Source organism: Monodelphis domestica, chromosome 5, assembly GCF_027887165.1.
Source record: "Monodelphis domestica isolate mMonDom1 chromosome 5, mMonDom1.pri, whole genome shotgun sequence".
NCBI lineage: Eukaryota > Metazoa > Chordata > Mammalia > Didelphimorphia > Didelphidae > Monodelphis > Monodelphis domestica.
Window position 1 is genome coordinate 59,909,582 of NC_077231.1, and position 26,514 is coordinate 59,936,095.

Genomic DNA, 26,514 nt, shown 5'->3' on the forward strand with positions numbered 1-26,514 from the left:
TACTTTTTGCTTTTCTAATTCCTCACTCTCTTTTCTTCCCTTTTTCTAGTTTGCCTGAATTTTTAAGTGTTTTGCTGCCTTCTTTCCTTGCAGTTTCCCTTTGTGGCTGATAGCTGATCCTCAACATTCCCTGGAAAATACTCATGGCTCTGCATAGCTCAACCCTCACAGCTCAGTTTCTGTTGCTTTAAACGTTTTCCTCTCCCCACAAGTTTCTATATTCTTTGTGCCTACTTCATGTATTCCCTGACTTCTACCTCTTACATCTCAGGACTGACTGATCTTGTCCCTTCTTTTTTTGTTGCCCCTGCTGCTATCATTTCCATCTTCCCAGAAGGCTCAACTTTCTCCCAGAAATAAACAACATTTCAACCTTGAAACAGTTCAATGAAGTAGATAGAAAGGGTATTAATAAATCTCATAGGCAGGGGCCCTATGGAGTTCAGTGGATTCATCCAGCATCACTTCATCAGCAAGTGACAGAATTAGGTTGAGACCCCAGGACTGCAAACTAAATACTGTTATTGTCGACTTGTTGTCTGACTCTTTGTGACCCCATTTGAAATTTTCTTGGTGGATGTATTGGAGTGGTTTGAAATCTCCTTCTGCAGCTCATTTTACAGATGAGGAAACTGAGGCAAACAATGTTAAGTGACTTGTCCAGAGTCACACTGCCAGTAAGTGCCTGAGGCCAGATTTAAACTCAAGAGGGTAAATCTTCCTTACTCCACGTCCAGCACTCTATCCACTGTACCACCCAGAATTCTATCCACTGCACCACCCAGCTATGTATAGCCAAGTGTTTCTCTCCCAGTATTCTATTACTAAAATACTCAAGTTTATCTGTGAACTTCTTGATTTGAAACTTGCCTCCAACAGTGTGTGACCACCCAGCCACGCTTGCCCATTCTACGAGCATCTTATTCAGATAATCTGAAAAGTTTGCCGCAAGGAGTCTACCCAACTTGCTAGTCACCTTCCTTCTTTTCCCCTGACTTGGTGAAGACACCAGCAGAGAATGCTGCTTACCAACCTGTCCTCGATCCTCCTCACATGATGAACCTGTCTCCTCCATCTCCCACACCTAAGGACATCTTTTACCCCCAAACCCCTCACTCCTCTTGCATCATAGTCCATTCATACCCATTTTTCCTCTCCTTCGTCCTTTGTAAAATATTCATTTTTCCTTCCTCAGAGGAGACTTTTCCCCAATACGCTTGTGTATTTTCTGCCCGTCACCTTTGAGGTCTATCTCATATATGCATGCTCTTTGTAATGTAGACATCATATTTATTTGTAAAGAAATGATAATGCTGAAAGACTCCTTGAAAACCAGGGTTTTCAGTGTGAGTGTGAGAGCCAAAAACCTTTAATTAACAACTTCATTAAGATTATTATAATTTGGGTAAGTCACATTTTTGCTGAGAATTCTGAAATGAAAAGTTAGAGTTAGACAATTCCTGAATACACAGATAGATACAGATATACATATACATACATACGTATACAAATGTAAATAGAGGTATATATGTAACTTACATATACTGTAAGTTTGTATATATATAATTAGCATTTATGTAGAGCTTTAATGTTTGTGAATATTATCTCACACAACACTGTAATGTTGGTGCTATTATCATCTCCATTTTACAAAGGGGAAAATTGGTCGCAGCAGGGTGGCTCAGAGGATGGAGAGTCAGGTCTAGAGAGGGGAGGTCCTAGTTTCAAATCTGGTCTCTGACCCTTCCTAGTTTGTGACCCTGGGCAAGTCACTTAATTCTCATTGCTCAGCCTTTACCACTTTTCTGCCTTGTAACCAATACACAGTATTGATTCTAAGATGGAAGAGAAGGGTTTAAAAAAAAGGGAGAAAATGAGACCAAAGAAAGTTATGTGACTAGCCCAGGGTAACACAAAGGTACACCGTATCTGAGAGTGGATTTGAACTCAAGTCTTCCTTATTCCAAGTCTAAAACTTTATCCAATGTGCCACCTAGTTTCCTCACCAAATATATTTGTGTGTGTAAAAATGCATATACTCCCCATACACAAACATATGTGTACACATATAGAAAGGGACAATCAGAGACAGAGACCAAGAAAACAGAGACAGAAAGAGAACAATGGGCTTATGTTTACAGACTTCCAGATATCATCATATTCCTTCTTTAATTCTTCTGCCAAAACTCATTGAAATTAATTTCCAAGTACGATTTTATTTGAAGAACTTTATACCTTTACACATTATGTTTTAGAGATCCACAAACTAACATTTCCTGGTTTTTTCTGTTCAGTCACGAATCAATAAAACCTTAAAGGTGTAGCCCAATGAGATTTCTCCATGAGATCCTGAGTCTTTTATAGAATATCCTTCTAACCTTTCCTCCTTTCTTTCTTTTTCATTTTAGTTCCAAGTGCAGTATTTGACTTACAACTTTTAGAAGTTGAAGCCACGCTAATCAGCATTACTTGGAAGAAGCCACGACAACCCAATGGAATCATTAGTCAATATAGGGTGCAAGTGTTCATTTCAGAGACAGGAATTATTTTGGAAGATACCTTGCTCATGGGAAAAGACGAGGTACTGATTTTTATTTACTTGTTTTTTGATATTTGGATGGTTTTACCCTTGGTATTGTTAAGGGTGTTTTCTGTTGTCCACATTCGGGAGTACATCTAATGCAGCTTCCCACAGCATGGAAGCACTATTCACGTGGTTTAGTGGATATAACTTAGGGTCAGTGGCCTTTTTCTTTTTTTAACATTTTGATAACTTTTTACTTTTAAATATAATTATATTTATTTGCAATCTAATTTATTTTTTTGGATATAAAAGCATTATTTGGAAAAGGGGTTCATTGATTCCACTAGATTTCCAAAGGAGATCAGACACAAAAATAAATAAGAATCCATAGTATATAGTGATAGACTTCATAACAGAAATTGCTGAATTCAAATGCCAGCTTTGTTACTTACTTGTATAGCTTACATGTGAGCGAGTTATCTAACCTCTCTTGGGTTTTTTATTTGGAAAACAAGAATAAGAATAATTATAATACTACTCCATAAGACAGCCATGAGGTTATGAATATAAAATGCTATATAAATTTCACCTCTCTTTAAAATGAGGGAAATAAAAGACCAAATGACCTTGAAGAGCTTTCCAGCTTCAGATATTTGTTTAAAGGGACTCCAAAAACTATTTAGCCCACCTCTCTCTTTTACCATTGAGAACATTGAGGTATGTAATAGGCAGAAAATATGATATAGCAGGATTTGAATTCAAGTCCTCCAATTTCAGGTCCCTGATATTTCCTTTTTAGCATTTTATTTATTTAATTAATTTATAATATTTTCCCATGGTTACATGATTCATGTTCTTTTCCCTCCCCTCCTCCCTCTCCCCTCCTGGAGCTGATGAGCAATTCCACTGGGTTTTACATGTATCATTACTCGAAACTCATTTCCATATCATTACTATTTGCAATTGAGTGACCATTTAAAGTCAGCATCCCTGATCATATTCTTTTTTCATGAGCTTAGGGAAACAGCTTCCCTAAACTCATGAAATCCATTTGGATATTGTTGGCCATTGCTCTCTGAGCTTTTTATATCATATACCTTTATCAGTAAAAAAATGAAAATGTGATCACATCTTTATGTATATTTATTAATTTACATGTATGCCTATATATGAAAAGACTAATAATATATGCATTTAAAATTTAATGTAATCTTAGAATTAAAATGGAGTCACTAATTTATTGATAGAACAGTGATAGAGTGAGACTTGCATTTTAGGAAAATCACTTTGAATCCTGGTGAGAGATTATATTGAAAAAAGAGAGATTTGAGAAAGAGAGGCTAGTTCAGAGTCTATGGTGGAGGCAGGTAGGTTGTAACAGTGGTTAGAGAGTCAAGCTTAAAGATGAGAGATCTTTGATTCAACTCTGGCCTCAGACATATCCTAATTTGGTGACCCTGGTCAAGTCACCTATCCCCATTGCCTAGCCCTTACCATTCTTCTGACTTGGAAAGAATACACAGTATTGATTCAAAGATGGAAAGGAAGAGTGTAAAAAGGAGCCTATTGTAATAGACCAGGGAGAGAGAGAAATGATATGGGTCTGAATAGGGTGGTGGCTGTGTGACTGAAGAAGAAGGGGCATATAGGAGAGATATTATAAGGGAGAATCAACAATATTTAGTAACAGATTGGATATGTCATATTGGTGATAGTGAAGAATTGAGGATGACACAGGCTATGCGTTGAGGTGATTGGAAAGAGGAGGACATATTCCCCAGTAATAGCAAGTTCAAAAGAAGGAAACATAATGTAATGTGATCTGAAATGCAGATTGTAAAATATCCATATCTGTTTATCTCATACAATTCAGTTTGCCCACAAAAATGAAAAATTGTCTGTGGTATTAGAAGTTCATACTGACTGTGGAACTGGAACATGGAGTTATCCAAGGGCTCAGAGCTGAGGAATCTCTGCCATAGCTATGTGCTTTTCCTAAAGACCTAGAATGGTCGATTTGGTCCAGGTTACACAACTAGTATGAGTTGGGATTCAAACCTAGTTAACGGTGACTCCAAGTCCAATGATGTATGCACCACACCACAGTACCTCTCCTGAAGTATAACACTGATGCCTATCATGGTATAGAAGCGCTTCTGGATTTGTCAATGGAGTACAAACCCTAGCAAGTCCAAACAAATCCCACCAGTGTGGTTCAATTCCATTAAAGATAAAGCAACAAAATAAGTGATTATTAAAAGCATGGTATGTATTAGTCATGACAGCAGATTAAAGGGATTCAAAGACAAAAATGGAGACAGTCTCTCCCCAAGGAGTTTATATTCCACAAGAGAAAGCAATAGCCATACGGACAAGAAAATGCAAAATATATACAGAGGAACTTTGGGACATGGAAATGCTAATAACTGGAGGGATAATGGAATGAAGGTAGCATGTGATCTGAGCTGTGAGTGGAGCCTAACAAAGGTATCACTCTTACGATGGCAGCCTGAGATGGATGGCCATCAATTGATGGATGTCATTTACTTTTTAGGGGATGGCGAAGTTGAGGGTAGTGAATCTTCACAGAAACTCAAATGAATCACATCTATAAAGGCACCGAGGACCTATAGTCTATCAGCAAGGGAAGAATACAAACTGGTGGGCATGTGTCTTGGACATATTAATTTCAATACATTAATGATAAAATATTAATAATAATAAATACTAATATTAATTAAATCAGGAGTTTGATTTTTTGTTTATAGATAGATGGAGTGTCTAAGAGGTCTTCACACCCTAACATTTTTACTTTTAAACTTCCATTGATATTTCTTTGGATGTCATAAGATATTTTATGTATTGAAACAAGAGAATAGTAACAATTTTAAAATAGCTAAATAAGAATAAATTACTCTTATCCTAAGAATCAGGGATTTGAGGACCAGGAAGGACACAATCCTGAACAAGGGTGGAAATTCCAAAGAAGCAAATTTAGACTCAACATTAGGGAAAAAAACATCCTTACTATAAAAGCTGTTCAAAAGTGGAATGAGCTACCTCTGGAGATAGCATCTTCCTTTTCTTTCTTTCTTTTGATTTTTTTTTTATTGTTACCTTCCATTTTGAAGTCAAGGTGGAAGAACAGTAAGGGCTAGGCAATGGAGTTTAATTGATTTGTCCAGAGTCACACAGCTGAGAAGTTTCTGAGGCCACATTTGAATCCAATACCTACCATTTCTAGGCATGGCTCTCAATCCCCTGAGCCACCTAGCATCCCCCACCCCATGTTCCCTTTTAATGGAGACTTAAACTTAGTTACCTGTTAGGTATGTTATTAGTTTATGTATAATGTATATATGTGTATATTATATAAATGTATGTATCTGTGGATCTATGTACATATAGATATGTACATATATGTATTCATATGTGTGTGTGCTGAGGAATACAATTTTTGTAACCCTTGTGCCAAAGAGGACCTCTATCCTCCATCAACAAGAATCTCACTATTGGGGCAGCCCAAGCTAACCTAGCTGGAGCAGCAAGGTATCCTGAGGGAGAGATTATGGTGGCATATGTCAATGAAGTTAAACCAGTACCAACATCTCTCCTCAGATTCTGGGAGAAACAAGCCCCAAACCTACACCTATGAGACTCCAATAACAGGGCCCCTCAATCCATGTGACCCCACAGTTTTCCTTCAGGTGAACAACTCTCATGGAACTGAAACTGTCTCTGCAATGCTTCAACCCCTAACTTTTCAGCAACCACAGCTACTGAATACATGGAAAAGAAAGTTCTTACTGCCAAGGTCCAAGGCACCATTGCATTAGAAATGGATGTTTTTATCCATGGAAATAATCGTTAATGAGATGCATTTCCATCTGTTCCCTCATTGCTCCTCAAGAACTATGGGACTTTTTGGATTGATGTAGCTGTTCTTTCATTGGAAAGCTCCTTTGTTCATCTTTCCAAAGAAAGCCCAAAAAGCACTACTTTGATTCAGCTGAGATTTAATCTCTCCTGGTTTCATTTATAGCAATAATGCCAATATGGATAGAGTTCAGTTCTTGCAGTGATGTTTGACTTCATTGATCATCAGATGGAATAATTCCAAATTCAGAGACCTAACAGTTACATTAATGCTTTAAATGGGCCATTTCTTTCTTAGCCAGTACTTCCAACCCAGCACTCTAGTAATTGGCCAAGGGCAATAGGCTTTTAAAAAATTATTTTAAAATATTTTTCCATGTTTACATGATTAATTTTCTCTCTCCTCTCTCCTCTCCCCTCCCAGAGCCAACAAGCAATTTCAATGAGTTGTACAAATGTTATTACTTGATACTTATTTTTGCTATAGAGCAATTTTAAAGCCAAAACCCCAAATCACATCCCCATACATACATGTGACAAGTGATGCCATATATTTTTCTTTCGCATTTCTACTCCCAGAGTTCTTTCTCTCAATGCAGTTCTCATACTTTCCCATAAGTCCTCCAGGAATGTCCTGGCTTGTTGCATTGCTACTAGTAGCAAAGTCAAATACATTGGATTGTTCCACAATGTTTCACTTTCCATGTATAATCTTCTCTTGGTTCTCCTTATTTCATTCTGCATCAGTTCCTGGAGGTTCTTCCAATACATATAGAAATCCTCAAGTTCATCATTACTTTAAATACAATAATATTTCATCACCATCATATACCACAATTTGTTCAGACATTCTCCAATTAAAGGGCATCCCCTTAATTTTCCATTTTTTTTTGCCACCACAAAGAGTGCAGCCATGAATATTTTTATAAAAGTATTTCCCCCTATTATCTCTTTGGGGTACAAACCCAGTAGTGATATTGTTGGATCATATGCTTTTGATTAGTGATATTTTGCCATTTCTGGCCCTATGTGGACCTACCCCACAGCTAATCTGGCTATCTTATGGCATCCTGATGAATATGTTTCTCCACAAATACACACTGTTTTCCATTTCTTTTTTTTTTTTAATTTTTAAACATTATTTTATTTGGTCATTTCCAAACATTATTCACTAGAAACAAAGATCATTTTCTTTTCCTCTCTGCCCCCCCTCCCAGCACCTTTCCCTCTCCCATAGCCAATGCACGATTCCACTGGTTATCACATATGTTCTTGACTCGAACTCACTTCCCTGTTGTTGGTATTTGCATTAGAGTGTTCATTTAGAGTCTCTCCTCAGTCATATCCCCTCAACTCCTATAGTCAAGCAGTTGCTTTCCATTGGTGTTTTTACTCCCACAGTTTATCCTCTGCTTGTGGATAGTATTTTTTAGATCCCTGCAGATTATTCAGAGACATTGCACTGACACTAATGGAGGAGTCCATTACATTAGATTGTACCACAGGGTATCAGTCTCTGTGTACAATGTTTTCCTGGTTCTGCTCCTTTCGTTCTGCATCACTTCCTGGAGGTTGTTCCAGTCTCCATGGAATTCCTCTACTTTATTATTCCTTTTAGCACAATAGTATTCCATCACCAACATATACCACAATTTGTTCAGCCATTCCCCAATTGAAGGGCATCCCCTCATTTTCCAATTTTTGGCCACCACAAAGAGCGCAGCTATGAATATTCTTGTACAAGTCTTTTTCCTTATTATCTCTTTGGGATACAAACCCAGCAGTGCTATAGCTGGATCAAAGGGCAGACAGTCTTTTATCACCCTTTGGGCATAGTTCCAAATTGCCCTCCAGAATGGCTGGATCAATTCACAACTCCACCAGCAATGAATTAGTGTCCCCACTTTGCCACATCCCCTCCAGCATTCATTACTTTCCATAGCTGTCATGTTAGCCAATCTGCTAGGTGTGAGGTGATACCTCAGAGTTGTTTTGATTTGCATCTCTCTGATTATAAGAGAGGTAGAGCACTTTTTCATGTGCTTATTAATAGTTTTGATTTCTTTGGCTGAGAACTGCCTGTTCCTGTCCCTTGCCCATTTATCAATTGGAGAATGGCTTGCTTTTTTATACAATTGATTTAGTTCTTTGTAAATTTGAGTAATTAAATCTTTGTCAGAGGTTTTTATGAAGATTGTTTCCCAATTTGTTGCAACCCTTCTGGGTTTGGTTACATTGGCTTTGTTTGTACAAAAACTTTTTAATTTAATGTATTCCAGATTATTTATTTTGCATTTTGTAACTCTTTCTAATTCTTGCTTGGTTTTGAAGTCTTTCCCTTCCCAAAGGTCTGACATGTATGCTATTCTGTGTTCACCTAATTTTCTTATAATTTCCTTCTTTATGTTCAAGTCATTCACCCATTTTGAATTTATCTTGGTGTAGGGTGTGAGGTGTTGATCTAAACCTAATCTTTCCCACACTGTCCTCCAATTTTCCCAGCAGTTTTTATGAAATGGTGGATTTTTGTCCCAAAAGCTGGGATCTTTGGGTTTGTCATATACTGTCTTGCTGAGGTCGCTTGCCCCCAGTCTATTCCACTGATCCTCCTTTCTGTCTCTTAGCCAGTACCAGATTGTTTTGGTGACCACTGCTTTATAATATAGTCTGAGATATGGGACTGCAAGGACCCCTTCCTTTGTATTTTTTTTCATTATTTCCCTGGATATCCTTGATCTTTTGTTCTTTCAAATGAACTTTGTTATGGTATTTTCTAAATCAGTAAAAAAAAATTTTTGGAAGTTCCATGGGTATGGCACTAAATAGATAGATGAGTTTGGGTAGGATGGTCATTTTTATTATATTGGCTCGTCCTACCCATGAGGAGTTAATGTTCTTCCAATTGTTCAAGTCTAGTTTTAGTTGTGTGGAAAGTGTTTTGTAGTTGTGTTCATATAGTTCCTGTGTTTGTCTCAGGAGATAGATTCCTAAGTATTTTATTTTGTCTAAGGTAATTTTGAATGGGATTTCTCTTTCTAGTTCTTGCTGCTGAGCTGTGTTGGAATTATATAGAAATGCTGATGACTTATATGGGTTTATTTTGTATCCTGCAACTTTGCTAAAGTTGTTGATTATTTTGATTAGCTTTTTGGTTGAATCTCTAGGATTCTTTAAGTAGACCATCATGTCATCTGCAAAAAGTGATAATTTGGTCTCCTCCTTGCCTATTTTAATGCCTTCAATTTCTTTTTCTTCTCTAATTGCTATTGCCAGTGTTTCTAATACAATGTCAAATAATAGAGGTGATAATGGGCATCCTTGTTTCACTCCTGATCTTAATGGGAATGGATTTAGTTTATCCGCATTGCAGATGATATTAGTTGATGGTTTTAGATATATACTGTTTATTATTTTTGGAATGACCCTTCTATTCCTATGCTTTCTAGTGTTTTTAGTAGGAATGGGTGTTGTATTTTATCAAAGGCTTTTTCTGCATCTATTGATATAATCATGTGGTTCTGGTTGGTTTGCTTGTTGATGTGGTCAATTATGTGGATAGTTTTCCTAATATTGAACCAGCCCTGCATCCCTGGTATAAATCCTACTTGATCATGGTGGATGACCCTTGTGATGACTTGCTGGAGTCTTTTTGCTAGTATCCTATTTAAGATTTTTGCATCTATATTCATTAGGGAGATTGGTATATAATTTTCTTTCTCTGTTTTTGTCCTGCCTGGCTTTGGAATTAGTACCATGTTTGTGTCATTAAAGGAGTTTGGTAGAACTCCCTCTTTGCTTATTATGTCAAATAGTTTGTATAGTATTGGAGTTAGCTGTTCTTTGAATGTTTGATAGAATTCACTGGTGAATCCATCAGGCCCTGGGGTTTTTTTCTTAGGGAGTTCTTTGATGGCCTGTTGGATTTCTTTTTCTGATATGGAATTATTTACAAAATCTATTTCTTCTTCTGTTAGTCTAGGCAATTTATATTTTTGTAAATATTCATCCATATCACCGAGGTTGATATATTTATTGCCATATAGTTGGGCAAAGTAGTTTTTAATGATTGCCTTAATTTCCTCTTCATTGGAGGTGAGATCCCCCTTTTCATCCTTGATGCTGTTAATTTGCCTTTCTTTTTTCCTTTTTTTAATTAGATTGACCAGTACTTTGTCTATTTTGTCTGTTTTTTCAAAGTACCAGCTTCTAGTCTTGTTTATTAGCTCAATAGTTCTGTCACTTTTGATTTTATTAATTTCTCCCTTAATTTTTAGGATCTCTAGTTTGGTTTTCTTCTGGGGGGGTTTAAGTTGTTCATTCTCAAGTTTTTTGATTTGCATTTCCAATTCCTTGATCTCTGTCCTCCCTAATTTGTTAATATATGCACTCAGGGATATTAATTTTCCTCTAAGTACTGCCTTGTCTGCATCCCATAAGGTTTGAAAGGATGTCTCGCCGTTGTCATTTTCCTCAACGAAATTATTAATTGTTTCTATGATTTCTTTTCTAACTAACCGATTTTGGAGTATCTTATTATTTAATTTCCAATTAATTTTTGATTTGGCTCTCCATCTACCCTTACCGATCAATATTTTTATTGCCTTGTGATCTGAAAAGGTTGCATTTATTATTTCTGCTTTTCTGCATTTGAGTGCCATGTTTCTGTGATCTAGTGTATGATCTATTTTTCTGAATGTGCCATGTGGTGCTGAAAAGAAGGTGTATTCCTTTTTGTCCCTATTCATTTTTCTCCATATGTCTATTAACTCTAATTTTTCTAAGATTTCATTCACCTCTTTTACCTCTTTCTTGTTTATTTTTTGGTTTGATTTATCTAAATTTGATAGTGGTTGGTTCAAGTCTCCCACTAATATGGTTTTACTGTATATTTCCTCCTTCAATTCTCCTAGTTTCTCTATTAAAAATTTGGATGCTATACCATTTGGTGCATACATGTTGATTAGTGATATTTCCTCATTGTCTATACTCCCTTTTAACAGAATATATTTACCTTCCCTACCCCTTTTGATCAGGTCTATTTTTGCTTTGGTTTTGTCAGATATCATGATTGCAACTCCTGCCTTCTTTCTGTCAGCTGAGGCCCAGAAGGTCTTACTCCAACCTTTAATTCTAACCTTTGTTTTCCATTTCTTGATCTGAAAACAATAATCAAATCAATACTACCATTTTCATAAAGGACATGTTAATGAATTGTTTATAATTACACTCAGCCTCAAAAAATACATATTATATATTATATCAAGATAAATATCAATTTAATATATACTATATATAATATATATATATATATACAATATATAGGGAAATTAAAAGATGTATATTTGCATCAAATGAAAGCTATCATTTCTCCACAGATTGAGAAACATGGTCAACTTCTGAATTACTTCTTTGTTATACTCCATTTTTCTAAATGGCCATACACATGTCATACACTTCTAAAATTGTGTTGCCTAACAAAATTTCATTCTGGAAACTGGAGTAAAATCTTTGCATGAAAGTGATTTGGATGCCCTCTTTCCATGCATGTAAGAAATGAGATATAATTTCACTTAAAATAGGTACTATTTTTACAGTTTAGTCTTCAAATATATTAAATTCTTTAACAAGAAATTGTGTCTTCAATAGCATTACCAGTTGCCCATATTCAGCTGTAAGGACAAATGCTGAATATTTATGCTAGTTGAATTCCAAATACTACTGAATTACTTCATTAACTAGGAGATTTTTATGAGACAGTGCTGGAAGTTTTTCACCTTGATCATCTAATGCATTAAAACATTCACCTTGGATCATTGCTTTTATATATCCCGGTACAGTCCTTTGCTCTCCCTGATTAAACCACAACCTCCTAACCATCATTCTTATGTATATATATGTATATATATATATATATATATATATATATACACACATATACATATGTGTGTATATATATATATATATACATGATTTTCTCATATTAGAATGTAAGTTCATTTAGGCTAGGAATGCCTTGGTTTGGTGTTTTGTATTTTCTGTAATTATTACAATGCATTTTTATTCATTCATTCTTAAAACTGTATAATTCTTGGAACCTTTTGGTTCCCATTTTACTACTACTATCAATATTTTATAAAAAGGATCCATACTGGATTGTTTCCTTTTTCCTCTATTTTTATGTTTTGTGATTCTCAATGGATGAAATAATTCATCATCTCATAGCCAACATCCTGGCAATCAGTTCTTTTGTACTTAACTAGAATAGTTTTTGTATAGCAAAGTCTGTTTCTAGGCTATAGTTGAGAACATTCTAGCTTGGTAGATCCTGCCAAAGCTTTAAAGAGCGTAGAATCAGAGAAGCTACATGATGTAGAGTATGAAAAGCTAGCCTTTTGCTCAGGAAGAACCAGGTTCAAGGCATACCTCTGACATTTACTGACTTTGTGACTCTGGGCAAGTTGTTTAACATCTCAGTGCCCTTAGAAACTCTAGAAGATAATAAATTGCAGCTGAAGTGACTATCTTCATTGGAAGTAAATTTCCTAATAGGTTGTTCTCTATACTATTGAAATTGCAAGTCTTATTGGAAAAAAAGTCCCTTTAAACAATGATAAAAGAATCTAAAGATTAATAATCATAATTATAGTAATAAGATTTACTATGGTCAAATATAACAAGAATTATCACAGGGATGCTGTCCTTAAACTTAGCGAAGCAATTCCCCAAATGGTAGGTATTAACATATTTTCTTTAATTCTGGAGTTCTTAGTCTTTTTTGTGTATGAACTCTTTTAAGGTTTGGTGAAAACTGTGGACCCTTTCTCAGACTAATGTTTTAAAATAAAGCAAAAAAGGTTACAAAAGAAACCAGTTATAAATAATTGAATAATATAAATATATTATTATATTATATAATATAAATAATTAATATAAATATATTAAATTATAAATAAATCAATAGATGAAATAAAATCACGGAAATCTTTTTAAGAGCTTCTCTTTCAGTTAATTTTTTGACTTTGGAATTCTCCTATCCCTAGTTTATAGTTTCATAGAGTCGACCATTTTCCATCATGCCAAGAACTCTTATCCTTATCCTTTTCTTTCTAACCCTAAAATCTGTTTTCCTTTTAAAATTATTTTTTATAATCCTTCAAAACTATTTGGGCTAATTTGGATAGCAGAACTTGGAATACAGATTCTTATTAAAGAAACAAATGAAAATGTGGAGAATAGTTAGTGAAAATTTCATGATGACCCTAAAAGTAAGTGAATGACATTCTGAGTTCTGGTGAAATTAAGGTTTAGATTCAACACCTTAGTTACCGAGAGAACCTTTTCACTGTAGAGCAATACATTGGGGAACAGAGGAAATTGAAAACATTTAAAGCAACCGTTGGGTTAAAAAGGTTATTTCAGTCATGTCTGACTTTTCCTGACCCAAATTGGCAAAGATACTAGAGTGGTTTGCTATTTCCTTCTCTACCTCATTTTATAGATGACAAGTGACTTGGCTAAGATGACATAACTAGGAAGTATCAGAAGCCACATTTGAACTCACAAAAATGAGTCTTCCTGTCACTCTACCTACTTCACAACTTGGTTGTTCATAAATTGGCCATTAAGGGATGTTTAACTTGGTTGACACAATGGACTGCCAGAATTTGGCTCCCAGTATTGACTACTTTGGAGGAAAAATCATGATGAATTTTCATGCAAAGCCTGAATTCAGGGAAAAAGTCCTTCTTTGCTTCATAGCCCCTAGCAGAGTGCTTGCACTCTATTGTTGATTGATTGATAGTGGACACAGCTGTGTAGTGCAGACATAATATATTGGCCATAGAGACAGGAATGCCAGAGCATCTCTGAGTTATGTGTTTGTGACTCAGGCTGCTCTGATTTGCCTGTAGAGGCATGGCAGAAACTAGAAAAGGGGAAGACCTCCAAGTACTCTGTCTGTCTGTAATGTTTTCTAACTTCATTCTTTTCCTATAATCTTATAATAATGGATACGTTATATAAAGGAGGTTAATCCCCTTTTTTTGGATAAATGAAAAAATAGGTGACTTTTATTTGGTGCCCCAAAACTATGGATAAATCATATAAATGAGATTTATCTCCAAATTTTTCTGGTTAAATATAATAAAAGTCTCCATTAGTGGTGGTGTAATGTCCCTGAACAACTTGCAGGGATCCAGGAGAAAAAAACACCATTCATAAGCAAAGGATAAACTATGGGAGTGGAAACACCGAGAAAAAGCAACTGCCTGAATACAGAGGTTGAGGGGACATGACAGAGGATAGACTCTAAATGAACACTCTAATGAAAATACTATCAACAAAGCAATGGGTTCAAATCAAGAAAACATCTGATGCCCAGTGGACTTATGCGTCAGCTATGGGGGGTGGGGGGGAGGAAAAGAAAATGATCTATGTCTTTAACGAATAATGCTTGGAAATGATCAAATAAAATATATTTAAAAAATAAAATAAATAAATATAATAAAAGGTGACATTTATTTGGTCTTCACAACTTCAAAGCATTTTACATATTCTAACTTGTTTATTTCACACTAATAACATTGTGAAGTTGGAAGTACAATTATATAAATGAGCATCTTGGGACTTAGAGAGGTTAAAGGAGTTACTCAATATCACACAAGTAGTCTAGAACTTTGGCCCAGGTCTTCAGGCTCCAGGTTCAGTGTTTTTCCATTATTTTTTTGGCCATAGTTCATCTTTAATGATAATATGACAATTATTATCATTAAATAATATATTTATTCAAATTCAAATTCAAAAAATAATAATAAAGATAATGATAATCATCATCATTTTCTGGCCTCTTGATCATCAGTTTTGTTCCTCTCTTTTCTATGGACTTTTTGAAATCTTGTATCTTCTTTTTGAGTAAATCATTGCTTAGTATCAAAGAATCAGAGCTGAAGGAACTCTAAAGATCATCTAGTCCAATTCTTTTATTTTATACATGAAGAAACTAAAGTCAATGGAAATTAACTGACTTGTATAACATCACATAGGACAGCGAGATGGCTAAGTGGATAGAGTGCCAGACCTGGAGTCAGGAAGATATGAGTTTAAATCTGCCCTTAGATACTTACTTACTTACACATAACTTACAGTTATGTGACTGTGTGCAGGTCACTTAATGCTGCCTCATTCTTTTCATCTGTAAAATGAGCTGGAGAAGGAAATGGTAAATGATGCCAGTATGTTGGCCAAGAAAGCTCCAAAATATAGTCACAAAGAGTCAGTCATGACTGAAATGATCGAAAAACATGACAACACACAGATAGTAAGCATCGAGGGAAAGATTTCAACTCCATTTCTTTGACTCTAGAACCTTTATTCTTTGTACTGAACCACAATACTTAATCACTAATTAAATGGTTTACTACATAAATCCTTAAAAAGCTTACATCCTACTATTTCGGAGTGGGAGTGATGGTACATAGATAAGATGGTACATAGAGAAAGTAGTTTCAGTGATGTAGCACTCATACCTATGGGAATCAGCCTATCAATTCATAATGACATTATTTTTCTGATTCTGATTTCCCAGAAATATTGTTCAGTTCAGATTGCTCAGAAAATCTTGTTCAGTTGTGTTCCAAATATGAGCAAATACATGTGTGTGTGCGCAAAATATAGTCCTTGCTGTCAAGGATCTCTTATAAGAAGTATCATTTGAGCCAAAATGTGTTGAGAATTAGAGGATCCAAGGGCAGAGGTGAGGGCAAAGAGCATTTTTAGCATGAATAATAGTCTGTGAAGAGAGAGAGGGAGAGAGAGAGAGACAGACAGACAGACAAACAGACAGAGAGACAGAGAGACAGAGACAGACAGAGACATAGAGAGAGAGGAAGGGAGAGAGGAGATGGAATGTTGTTTATGGAGAGCAGCTAAGATGTCAGTGTGGTTGGAACATAAAGTGAATGAGAGAGAATAATGCAATAAAAGTCTGAAAATATGAAATATATGTTGGATCTATATTGTGAAGAATTTCACATGCTAAACAAAGGATGTGCATTTTACCCAAAGGATAATAGAGAGTTATGTAAACTTCATACGCAGAGTGCTTGATATTGTCCATCCCTCCTGTGACTTTTGTGACACTCTTCTTTCTTGTTTCTCTCCCTAGAGTAGTAGATCTGGAGCTGTCCTTGACTCAGAGAAGATCTAGTTCAGTACCCTCATTTTATATAAAAGAAATTGAGGTCTAAGGAGACTTAACCAAGGTCATATAGGGAGGACACAACACAGGGCAGGATTTTGCACCCAGGTCCTCTTGACTCCAGAATAATCATTCGTTCCTCTAAGCCATCACAACTGGTTGATAACTCCTTAGGCTTTTTCACTGGTTAAATGTCCTCTTTGATTTAAGCATGGTGTTCCCCAAAGTTCTATCCTTGTCCCTTTCTGTTGTATTTCTTCTTCCTTGCTTTGTGTATATCAACTATTCCCATAGTTTCTATTATTTATTATTCCAACAATTCCCAAATTATACATCCTATCTCATTTCTTCTCATGCACTCAGTTATATAATTCCAACAATCTGATGGAAATCTCAACTTGGCTACCCCATCAACACATTTAAAGAATGAATGAACTAGCAAATATAATATGAAACACATTAGGCACTTACTATGGTCTGAGTAGTGTTCCAAGCTTGTGAGACACAAAACAAAAATATTTCTTTTCCTTAAGGAGCTTTCATTCTAATAGAAGGAAGCAATAGATATGAGACTGGTGGCTTACAGGAATAATAAAAAGAGCCTTATAAGGAAGTAGATTGAAACATCTTTCCTCCATAGTCATGGGTTTGAAAATAGGGGTAAGATTGTGGGCACAGAGGGCATTTCTGAAGTGACAAGGTAGTCAGTAAGGAAATGATAAAGGGGTAGGGTAAAATACACTTGGGTCAGCTGACCTGATATAATGGGCTACAAATGAGTTACTCACCAATTAGCAGTGCAGGCACACCTAGAAACAAGTTCTTGGAGTTGGTCCAAAATGAACACATATTATCTTTGTGCCAAGTCTCTTGCTTCTCTCCTTTTGCTTATCATAGTGTAATTTTCTCAATTAATTGGCTTCCGAAAATTATACCTCTTTGAACATCCTTATTTATCATAGTTCATATCAGTCACTTGCCAAGTCCTATCAATTCTACTCAAACATTGTCTCTTGCCTACTCACCTCCTCTCAACTCACAATGCCACTGTTTCTAACCTAGAACTTATCACCTATTTCCTGGACGATTTTAGTTGCCTCTGAACCACTCTTCCTGCTTCCTGCATATATTTCCTCTTTCCAATTCTTCTTCAATGTTGTTGAATCATTTCAATCATATTCAACTTCTCTGTCCCTATTTGGGTTTTCATGGCAAAGATACTGGAGTGGTTTGCCCTCTCCTTCTATAGCTCAATCAACAGATGAGAAACTGAGGTAAATAAGGTAAAGTGACTTGCCCAGAGTCACACAGCCAATATGTCTGAGACCGGATTTGAACTCATTAAAATGAGTCTTAGTCATTCCAAGCCCAGTGCTCTATCCACTGTGCAACCTATGTGCCTTAAATCTTCCTTAACACATGTAAAAAGTGACTATATCTTACCTTGTCTCCCTTCTGCTCAACAACCTTTTTTAGTTCTCTGTTGCCTATTGTTTGAAACTCAAACACCTTCAGCAGACATTTAAAACCTTCTGCAAAAGCTTCCAATGTACCTTTGGAGATTCATTCCACATAACTATTTATGTTTCAGCTAACTGAAACTACCGTTCATCACTCTTGCTTCTGGATTTACATTCATGTAAGGCATTCTGCAATACGTGAAAATCATATAATTGGCTTCAGCTCCTGAAATCCTGTCATTAAAGTCCAGCTGTGGTGTTCTCTGCCCCTTCAAGACTTTCAGAAATTGATAATATTTCCCTTCTGGAATTCTCTCAGAGCCCTTAATCTGAATCTTTCCTCTGTTACTGTCAAACGATAACTTTGGTTTTATTGATTCGTTCAAGAATCCTAGCTCCATAATAGTGGGAGCCTCAGCTTTCTTCCAAGCAAGGACGATGTACTCTTTCTTATCTCCACCTTCCATGATGCTTTGTACATAGAAAGTGCTTAGAGTTTTTGGAATTGGAATGTATTGAATTGAACTAGATGTGTATTTCTAAGACATCAGAAAACCACTTAATTAGGAAATGATAGCCTGACAGAAACGTGTACAACGAAACAAGAAATATTCTTACCAAATTGACTTTTTTCTTTTTTCTTTTTTTCTTTTCTTCTCAATGACATGTAAAAAATTTCAACATTTATTTTTTTAAATTGTGTATTCCATATTCTCCCCTCTTTCTTTCTTTTCTTGAGGAGATAAGAATTTGATATAAATATAAATTGTAAATGTGAAGTCATGTAAAACGTATTTCCATATTAGTCACATTACAAAGAAAACAGATTAAAATAGCAAGATAAATAAAAACAAAAGGTTTGCTTTGATCTGTGTTCAGACTTTATTACTTCTTTCTCTGGAGTTAGATAGCTTTTATTTTTATTTTTAAAATTAATTAATTCAGTCAATTTAAACCTTTATTCCTTGGTTACAATAATCACATTATTTCCCTCCCTCCCCTCCACCCACCCTTCCCGTAGCCCATGCGCAATTTCACTGGGTATTACATGTGTCCTTGATCAGAATCTATTTCCATGTTGTTGATGTTTGCATTAGGATGTTCATTTAGAGAGGAGGTAGATAGCTTTTAAATCATAGATTCTTTGGACTTGTGTACTGCTGCAGATAGTCAAGTCATTCATAGTCGGTTATCACAAATACATTGTAAAAACCTCAAATCTTTACTTCCATGGCAGAAGAGTGATAAGGGCTAGGTAATGGGAGTTAAGTGACTTGCCCAGGGTCACAGAGCTAGGAAGTATCTGAGGGCAGAATTGAACCCAGGACCTCTCATCTCTAGATACTGAGCCATCTAACTGTCCCCCAGTTATCACGCATTGTTTTACTATTGTGTACAATGTTCTCCTAGTTCTGTTCTACTCCATTTTACATCAGTTCATATGTCTTCCTGGGTTTTTTCAAAACCATTCTACTTGTCATTTCTTACAGCACAATAATATTCCATCACAATCATATGCCACAACTTGTTCCACCATTCCCAATGGACATCCATTCTCTCAATTTCTAGTTCTTTGCCATGTCAAAAAAAAAAAGAGCTATTATAAATATTTTTTCATGTATAAATTCAAGTGAATTGAAAAAAATACTTTTTCCAGAAATTTTTTCTCTGTTAGACTTGTAGATAGTGGAAAGAACATTAAACATGATTAGAAGTTATAGGTTCAAGTTCAGCAGCTCCCCTTGATGAAGTGTTTTAGCTTTCCCAAGCCTGACTTTCCTCCTTTCTGAAGTGGAGTTGAAACAATTACCCTGATTAATTCTAGAATGATATGGATCAGCTGAAATTATACTGGGACAACTACATTGTGCAGTAAGTTACTAATTAAACGTAAAGTAATATTATGAGGTGATAGGAATCTCTGTGTGCCATAGCAGACAGCGTAATGATCTTGGAGTTTGGAAGAACTATGTTAGAGTCCTCCCTCTTATATATACTATACTACCTTTGCTGACCATGAAAAAGTCACTGAAGTTCTCAATGATCTCTTTGTCTATAAGTTGTAGAGGAATGACTGGTGGAAAGAGTTTCTCTACAAAGCCCCATTTTCCTTCTCCCTAAACTTGTGGTTTCATCAGGTTAGGAGTTCCCAGTAGGTAAATTTCCTCTATCCACATCATTTGCAAATCTTAAGAGAGTTGCCTACAAATTGATAACTTAAGTGAATTACTTGCCAATGGTCAATGCAAATGGCACCAGGGAGACCTGAGTTCAAATGTGGACTTGGACACTTACTGGCTGGAAGACCCTGGGTAAATCACTTACCTCTATTTGCCTCAAGTCCCTTTCTGTAAAATGAGCTTAAGAAGGGAATGATATATCACTCTAATACCTTTGCCAAGAAAACCCCAAATCTAGTCACAAAGAGTTGGACACCACTGAAATGACTGAACAACAACAATTATGATGATTATTATTATGGAGGCAGGCCATGTAAACAAGTCTTCTGGACTCAGAAGTCAGCTTTCTAGCTATTATGCCCTTTTCCATACAACAATTAAATTATCTACTACATTAGATGACCACTTGAAGTATGTTGGTTGTAATGTCTTGCTGAAGAGATCCATTTTCATTCTTTAAGAAACCAAGTAGAGTCAATACACACAAACAGACACACACACACAAATCCATTCTTCAAATAGCCTCTTGTAAATGTGGTGGGAGTGTTATGTTACAGCTAATTCTTAGTAGCTAGTGAGTGGAATGTCGTAAAAATAATTGACAAGAATAAATCATGGCAGAAAAACAATCCTGCATTGATTTTAAAAAGCTATATGCAAACCATCAACAGTTAAGCTAAGAGTTCACTTAAATCACTGCTCAATATAACTGTGAAGAACAGGATTTCTATTTTTTTTAATTGCAGCTTATGAGTGACTCCATGGCTCCAGAAAAGGAAGTTCTAATAAATGCAGTGACAACATCATATGAAGGCTCCGCAGAGTTGTTTTCCAACACGGCAGCAGAATCTCCAGTTCTCTTTTCCAGTCTTTCTCAAAACAGCATTTCCCAAGCAAATGGAAATGAAGATCTTTATTCAACAACTGGTATATACAATTTTTATTTTTCTGTAACATCTATCCCAACCATCCATATTGCTGGCTCGCCTAGGCTACTTTAGTCCAGAGTTCAATCAGATTATTAATGGGTCATGGAGTGGAGTCAAACTTTTTTGGACTTTTTTTAACTGTCAGATAACTTCATGCAGTAAATGGGAATGCCACACAGGCAGGAGGGAGCCCCTTCCTCACCCAGCTGACCTTACTCCCAGAAAAACTAGCACCCCAGAGTCATCAGCCAAGCTGCATAGACAATCAGTTATTACAGTTGCCAAAGCAGGTGTGATTGTGGAGGATTAACATATCTTCCAATCCTTTACAGACCTCCTTCTCTTTGCAGCTTTTGACTAATAGGTTTTCAGCCATCACTGAAGGTAAATAGGTCAAAAAGTTACAACTCTAGAGTGTGGGGTGACAAACAGGTGGAGGTGACCTCTATGACACGGTGATGTCATTAGTGTATACACTTGCTCTGGGGTGTCAAAGGACCCTACTCTTTCTGAAAGAAGAATGGGCATGCTTGTGACCATTAAAAAGGACATGGAGGACACATCCTTGTCATAGCTCCCTGTTATTTTTTTAAGACTAGCTAAAGAAAATATATAATACAGTCACCACTCTTTTTAGCTTTACCCATCCAAAATTAATTGTGTACAGTTTAATTTTCTTCAACCACAAGAATGAGTGTGATTATTTTCTTTAATTCAGTAATTCATGTCCTTTGCAAAGGAAAAATAGTTTTTGAATAAAACTAGAAACTCAGAATCTCAAGCTATGGGATACCTGTAAAATCTTGAATTCTTCTATATGACATTTGACATACTAAAATTTTGATTATGCCAAGTTTGTTTGCTTGGTTTTTTAGTAGGAAAGCACACATCAAGTCTATTTGTCAGTGGTAGAACAGAACTTGAACCCTTGTTTTCCAGACATTAAAGGCTGCCTGTCACCATATCACCTCTTCACTATTCATTTAATCACAATGCCCAGAATTTACTTAATGCTTTAAAGTTGGTGAAGAAGTCCTTTACATTTGTTATCTTATTTAATCCTCACAAACCCATGAACTAGATGTTGTTATTATCTCCATTTTATAGATGAGGAAATGGATAAGTGATTTGTTTAGGGTCACATAGCTAGTAAATGTCTACACCTGGATTTGAACTCACATCATCCTAGCTTCTGGTCCCACTGTGCTTCCTTGTAATCTGCCTCTGAAATATTCATGTGGCCATTCCACCACTAGTTTTCCAAATCTAATTCATGTTAATAATTTAATTTGATTTGTAAAATATGGACTTGAGATTTCCTGTTTCTAGGACTGGGATGGATCCTACTGTTCCTGAAAAAAGAATGGGCATGTTTGTAAGCCCTTAAACAAGACAGAATTGTAAAAAGCTGCATGCAGACTATCAACTGTTAAACCATAACGGTTCGCTTAAGTCACTGCACAGTGTAACTGTGAAGAATAGGATTTATTTTTTAATTGCATCTTATGAGTGACTCCATGATGACCATTAAAGGCCACAGAGATCTGATTCAAATATATTCAACATTTTCAACCCAGAATTGGTTCTCACTGTTCCCTTTTTTATATTCAGTAGAGAACTAATAATTCAGCAGAGTCATTCAGAAAATTGTGTTAAGGAGGGATTATTTTTCTTAGATGGAATGCTGGACTTTAGAGTCAGAAAGACTTGCATTCAAATTCTGCTTCTGACACTTTGATTTGGATGTTTCCGTTCATTTCTTTGGTACTCATTTTCTTTATCTGTACAATGGAGATTGACCAAGCAATCATGAGTCAAGTATTTATTATTATCTGCCAGGCATGATGGAAACAAATACAAAAGAAAAAGGGTTTTTGTTTTGTTTTGTTTTGTTTTTTGGCCTCCAAGGAGTTTCTATACTACAGGGACAGAATAATCACTATCTACTTCCTCAGGTTTTTGTAAGACTAAAATCAGAGCAAGCTATAAAACAGTATGTAAAACTTAAAAGAACTCTATAAATGCCAGTTTTCATTTGGATTTTCCCACTGCAAAACCATTTTGGACCAGCTTTTCAGCTGGGCAACATTCTCTGTATAGATCAAAGTAGTAATTTTATGAACAACCTTCATGAACTTGCATGCAGATTTCTTGGTATGGACAACTTTGATTCTTATGGATTCACACCTTATGTCATCCAATTCTATGGAACAGCATTCAACAATGGATAATCTATAATCGCTGGGTTCTTATTCACGCTATTTCAGTGATCATTTTAGTAATTAGTCTTCCCAGTATTCCTATTACACAGGCGATAAAACTGGAGCAAAGATAGAATAACAAATATGTGCACTCGGGCTTAAAACTTTCAGTGGGTGAATAGAAATAATTTTATTTACGAGATCGAAAGCTTATTCTTTCTTTTATTCCTTATTCCAAACAGGAACAGCAAGTGATCAGTATTTCACTGACATTTCAGCTGAACAGCTGTCCTATGTTGTAAAGAGGCTTGTACCTTTCACCGAATATACGATCAGTGTGTCTGCTTTCACAATTATGGGAGAAGGACCACCAACCGTTCTCAATGCCAGGACAAGTGAGCAAGGTAAAGTGTATTTCCTCTGAATGAGTTACATGTAAATGATCTGTCTGTATGATGATTTTTAAATGCTTTTGCTACTTCTCCAATCATCATTAACTGTTCCCTCTTTTTTTTTAAGTGCCAAGCTCCATACAAACGATAAACTATAAAAATATTAGCTCTTCATCTATTTTGCTATATTGGGATCCACCAGAATATCCCAATGGAAAAATAACCCATTATACGATTTATGCCATGGAATTGGATACAAACAGAGCATTCCAGATGACTACTGTAGATAACAGCTTTCTTATCACAGGTAGAACCACATATTTATTAAAATGATGTTATTTTGCAGAAAGAATATTGACAGCTCTATGTGAATTAACCTACAGATCTTTATTGTTCTAGGGACTTACTGTATCATGTCACAATAATTTTTGTCTTCATTTAATTTTAAAGAATATCCTACAAAAAAGACCTAAGGAGAACATGGAATTCAATGCATTTTCTTTGACAATAAAAATTGGTCACTATTTTTATTAACCCTTACTTTCCATCTAAAAATTAATACTGTGAATTGGTTCTAAGGCAGAAGAGTGGTAAGGGTGAGGCAGTGGGGTTTAAGTGACTTGTTCAGGGTCAGACAGCCAGAAAGTATCAGATTTGAACCCAGGACTTCCTGTCTCTGGACTTGGCTCTCAATGGCTCTCAATGCAGTGAGGAACCTAGCTGCCTCCAATTGGTCACTATTTTAATGAAAATATATTTAAATGGTTGGTTGGTTGGTTGCTGTCTTTCCTATTCAAAGAGGACCAAAATTATATCACTGGTGATATTTTTTGACTAGCACATAAATTGCATTTAAGTGAGACAGATTTGTGCAAAGTCATCTACCTCGTTTTTCCAGAGTCCTTGAAGACTAGGGACAAGACCAAAGTCAAGATGACTGATACTTAAATGAAAGGCAATGTAGTAGAGGGGCTAGAGGGTGAATCTTTGAGTCAGGAAGTCCCAAGTTCAATTCTTTCTTTGGCACATGCTAACAATAGGACTAAGGACCCATCAATTATTCTTTCAAGCCTCCATAAGCACTTCTCTACAGCTCTAAGTTACAGAGGAGTTTCTTATCTGCATATGTTCCTGGAGTTTTTCCACCTGGAGTTCTTTACAACCTCCCAAAACAGGAGAAAATTTAAAAAAAAGACTTAATGAAGATATAATCTAACCCTTCAAAATAAAAATCAATTGGAATAACATGTCTGAGCAGTGAGTCCATGTTCTGAAGACAAAGAAATAATATCCCATCTGAATTCAGACCAACTTAGAGCTTACATTTGTGCCAAGTCTTCTTCTGAGTGCCAAATATTTATTTTGAACTTTAGAACCTTTCCGTCCCAGGACTGTTTGGGAACAACTAAGATCATGTCCACTGTGCAAGTTTCTGAAACACACTTAGTGGGAGCTTGTAGTTCTGGTGAGCTGGAGTTGATTAGATTGATTGTATGTACACTCCTCAATCAATTCTTCTCCCCACATAGACACACACACACAACATAGCACATACCCTGTGCGATGGGCATCTAGTAAGAGAATATTGAATAATATTGAATAAGAATAATCTTTTGTGGGTTATTCTAACAGGTTTAAAGAAATATACAAGGTATAAAATGCGAGTGGCTGCTTCAACCAATGTTGGGGAAAGTTCTTTGTCTGAAGAAAATGATGTGTTTGTCCGAACACCAGAAGATGGTAAGAGTCGTCTATTGTATTAAATGTTTCGCTCAGGGTATAAGAGGGCAATTCAGGTCTAGAACTGTATCCACTGTGTTACCTAGCTGCCCATGTGTGATCTCTGATCCTGGGGAAATAAGAGGGTTTGAATGCTAATTGTTGGAACTGGTTTCCCATGCGATGCTTGGGAACTGGGTTCCAAGGTCAGGTCTGTATATATTGACCCAGAATTATAGCATCGTGTACAGTTGTGGACCTTGGCTGCCAGGCCAATTCCTATGGAACAATATGAATTTTTAAGGTTAGTAATGATAAATTCCTGCAGGTGAAAAAAATGATAGTTTTGAGCCCTCAGTCCTGTTTTCCTAATCGAATATAAATTCATTGAAGACAAAAACTGCCTTCGTGTTCTCTAACCTATCATGTTGTGTGTCATATAAGTAGATGCTATATAAATGTCTTTTTTTTTTAATTCTTAAGAATTGGTTTCAAGAAAGAAGAGCAGGTATAGGGTAGGCAACTGGAGTTAAGTGATTTAACGACAAGGGTCACAGAAGTAGGAAATATCTGAGGCCAGAATTGAACCCAGGACCTCCTGACTCCAGGTCTGGCACTCTACGCACCAACCCACCTACCTGTGCTTATAAGTGCTTGTTGATTGATTATTCATTATTAAAGAATAGAGAATATTGGGAGGGGAGGGGAGGTAGTCAGTAGACACATAGTTAGGAAATGAGATAGTATATGTCCATGTCACCTAATGATTAAGATTATATGTATCCTTCAATGATATATTCTTCACCACTGTAGGGATCCATGATTTCGCCAATGTGGCTATGCCACCCACTGAATATAACCCGTTTCATTTTATTGTCAAACAAAAGGCTGCCATGGCTTAAATGATACATAATGTAATAAATCTTGCTAATATTTAAGAAAACTGCTTACAAAAGATACCTAACCTGCATATTCTATTTATCTATTTATTTAAAACCTTTACCTTCTGTCTTAGAATCAATATTAAGTCCTGTTTCC

The 26,514-nt window shown here is 36.0% G+C and overlaps 1 protein-coding gene across 1 annotated transcript in view; it reads left to right on the forward strand.

Moving 5' to 3' along the window:
• Window positions 1–26,514, forward strand: part of PTPRQ (protein tyrosine phosphatase receptor type Q) — a 336,616-nt gene that overhangs the window by 106,354 nt on the left and 203,748 nt on the right. The window contains 5 exon segments of the mRNA XM_056798554.1: window positions 2,409–2,581; window positions 20,982–21,162; window positions 23,608–23,769; window positions 23,885–24,064; window positions 25,390–25,497. Of these exon segments, the coding sequence (XP_056654532.1) occupies window positions 2,409–2,581; window positions 20,982–21,162; window positions 23,608–23,769; window positions 23,885–24,064; window positions 25,390–25,497 (804 nt within the window).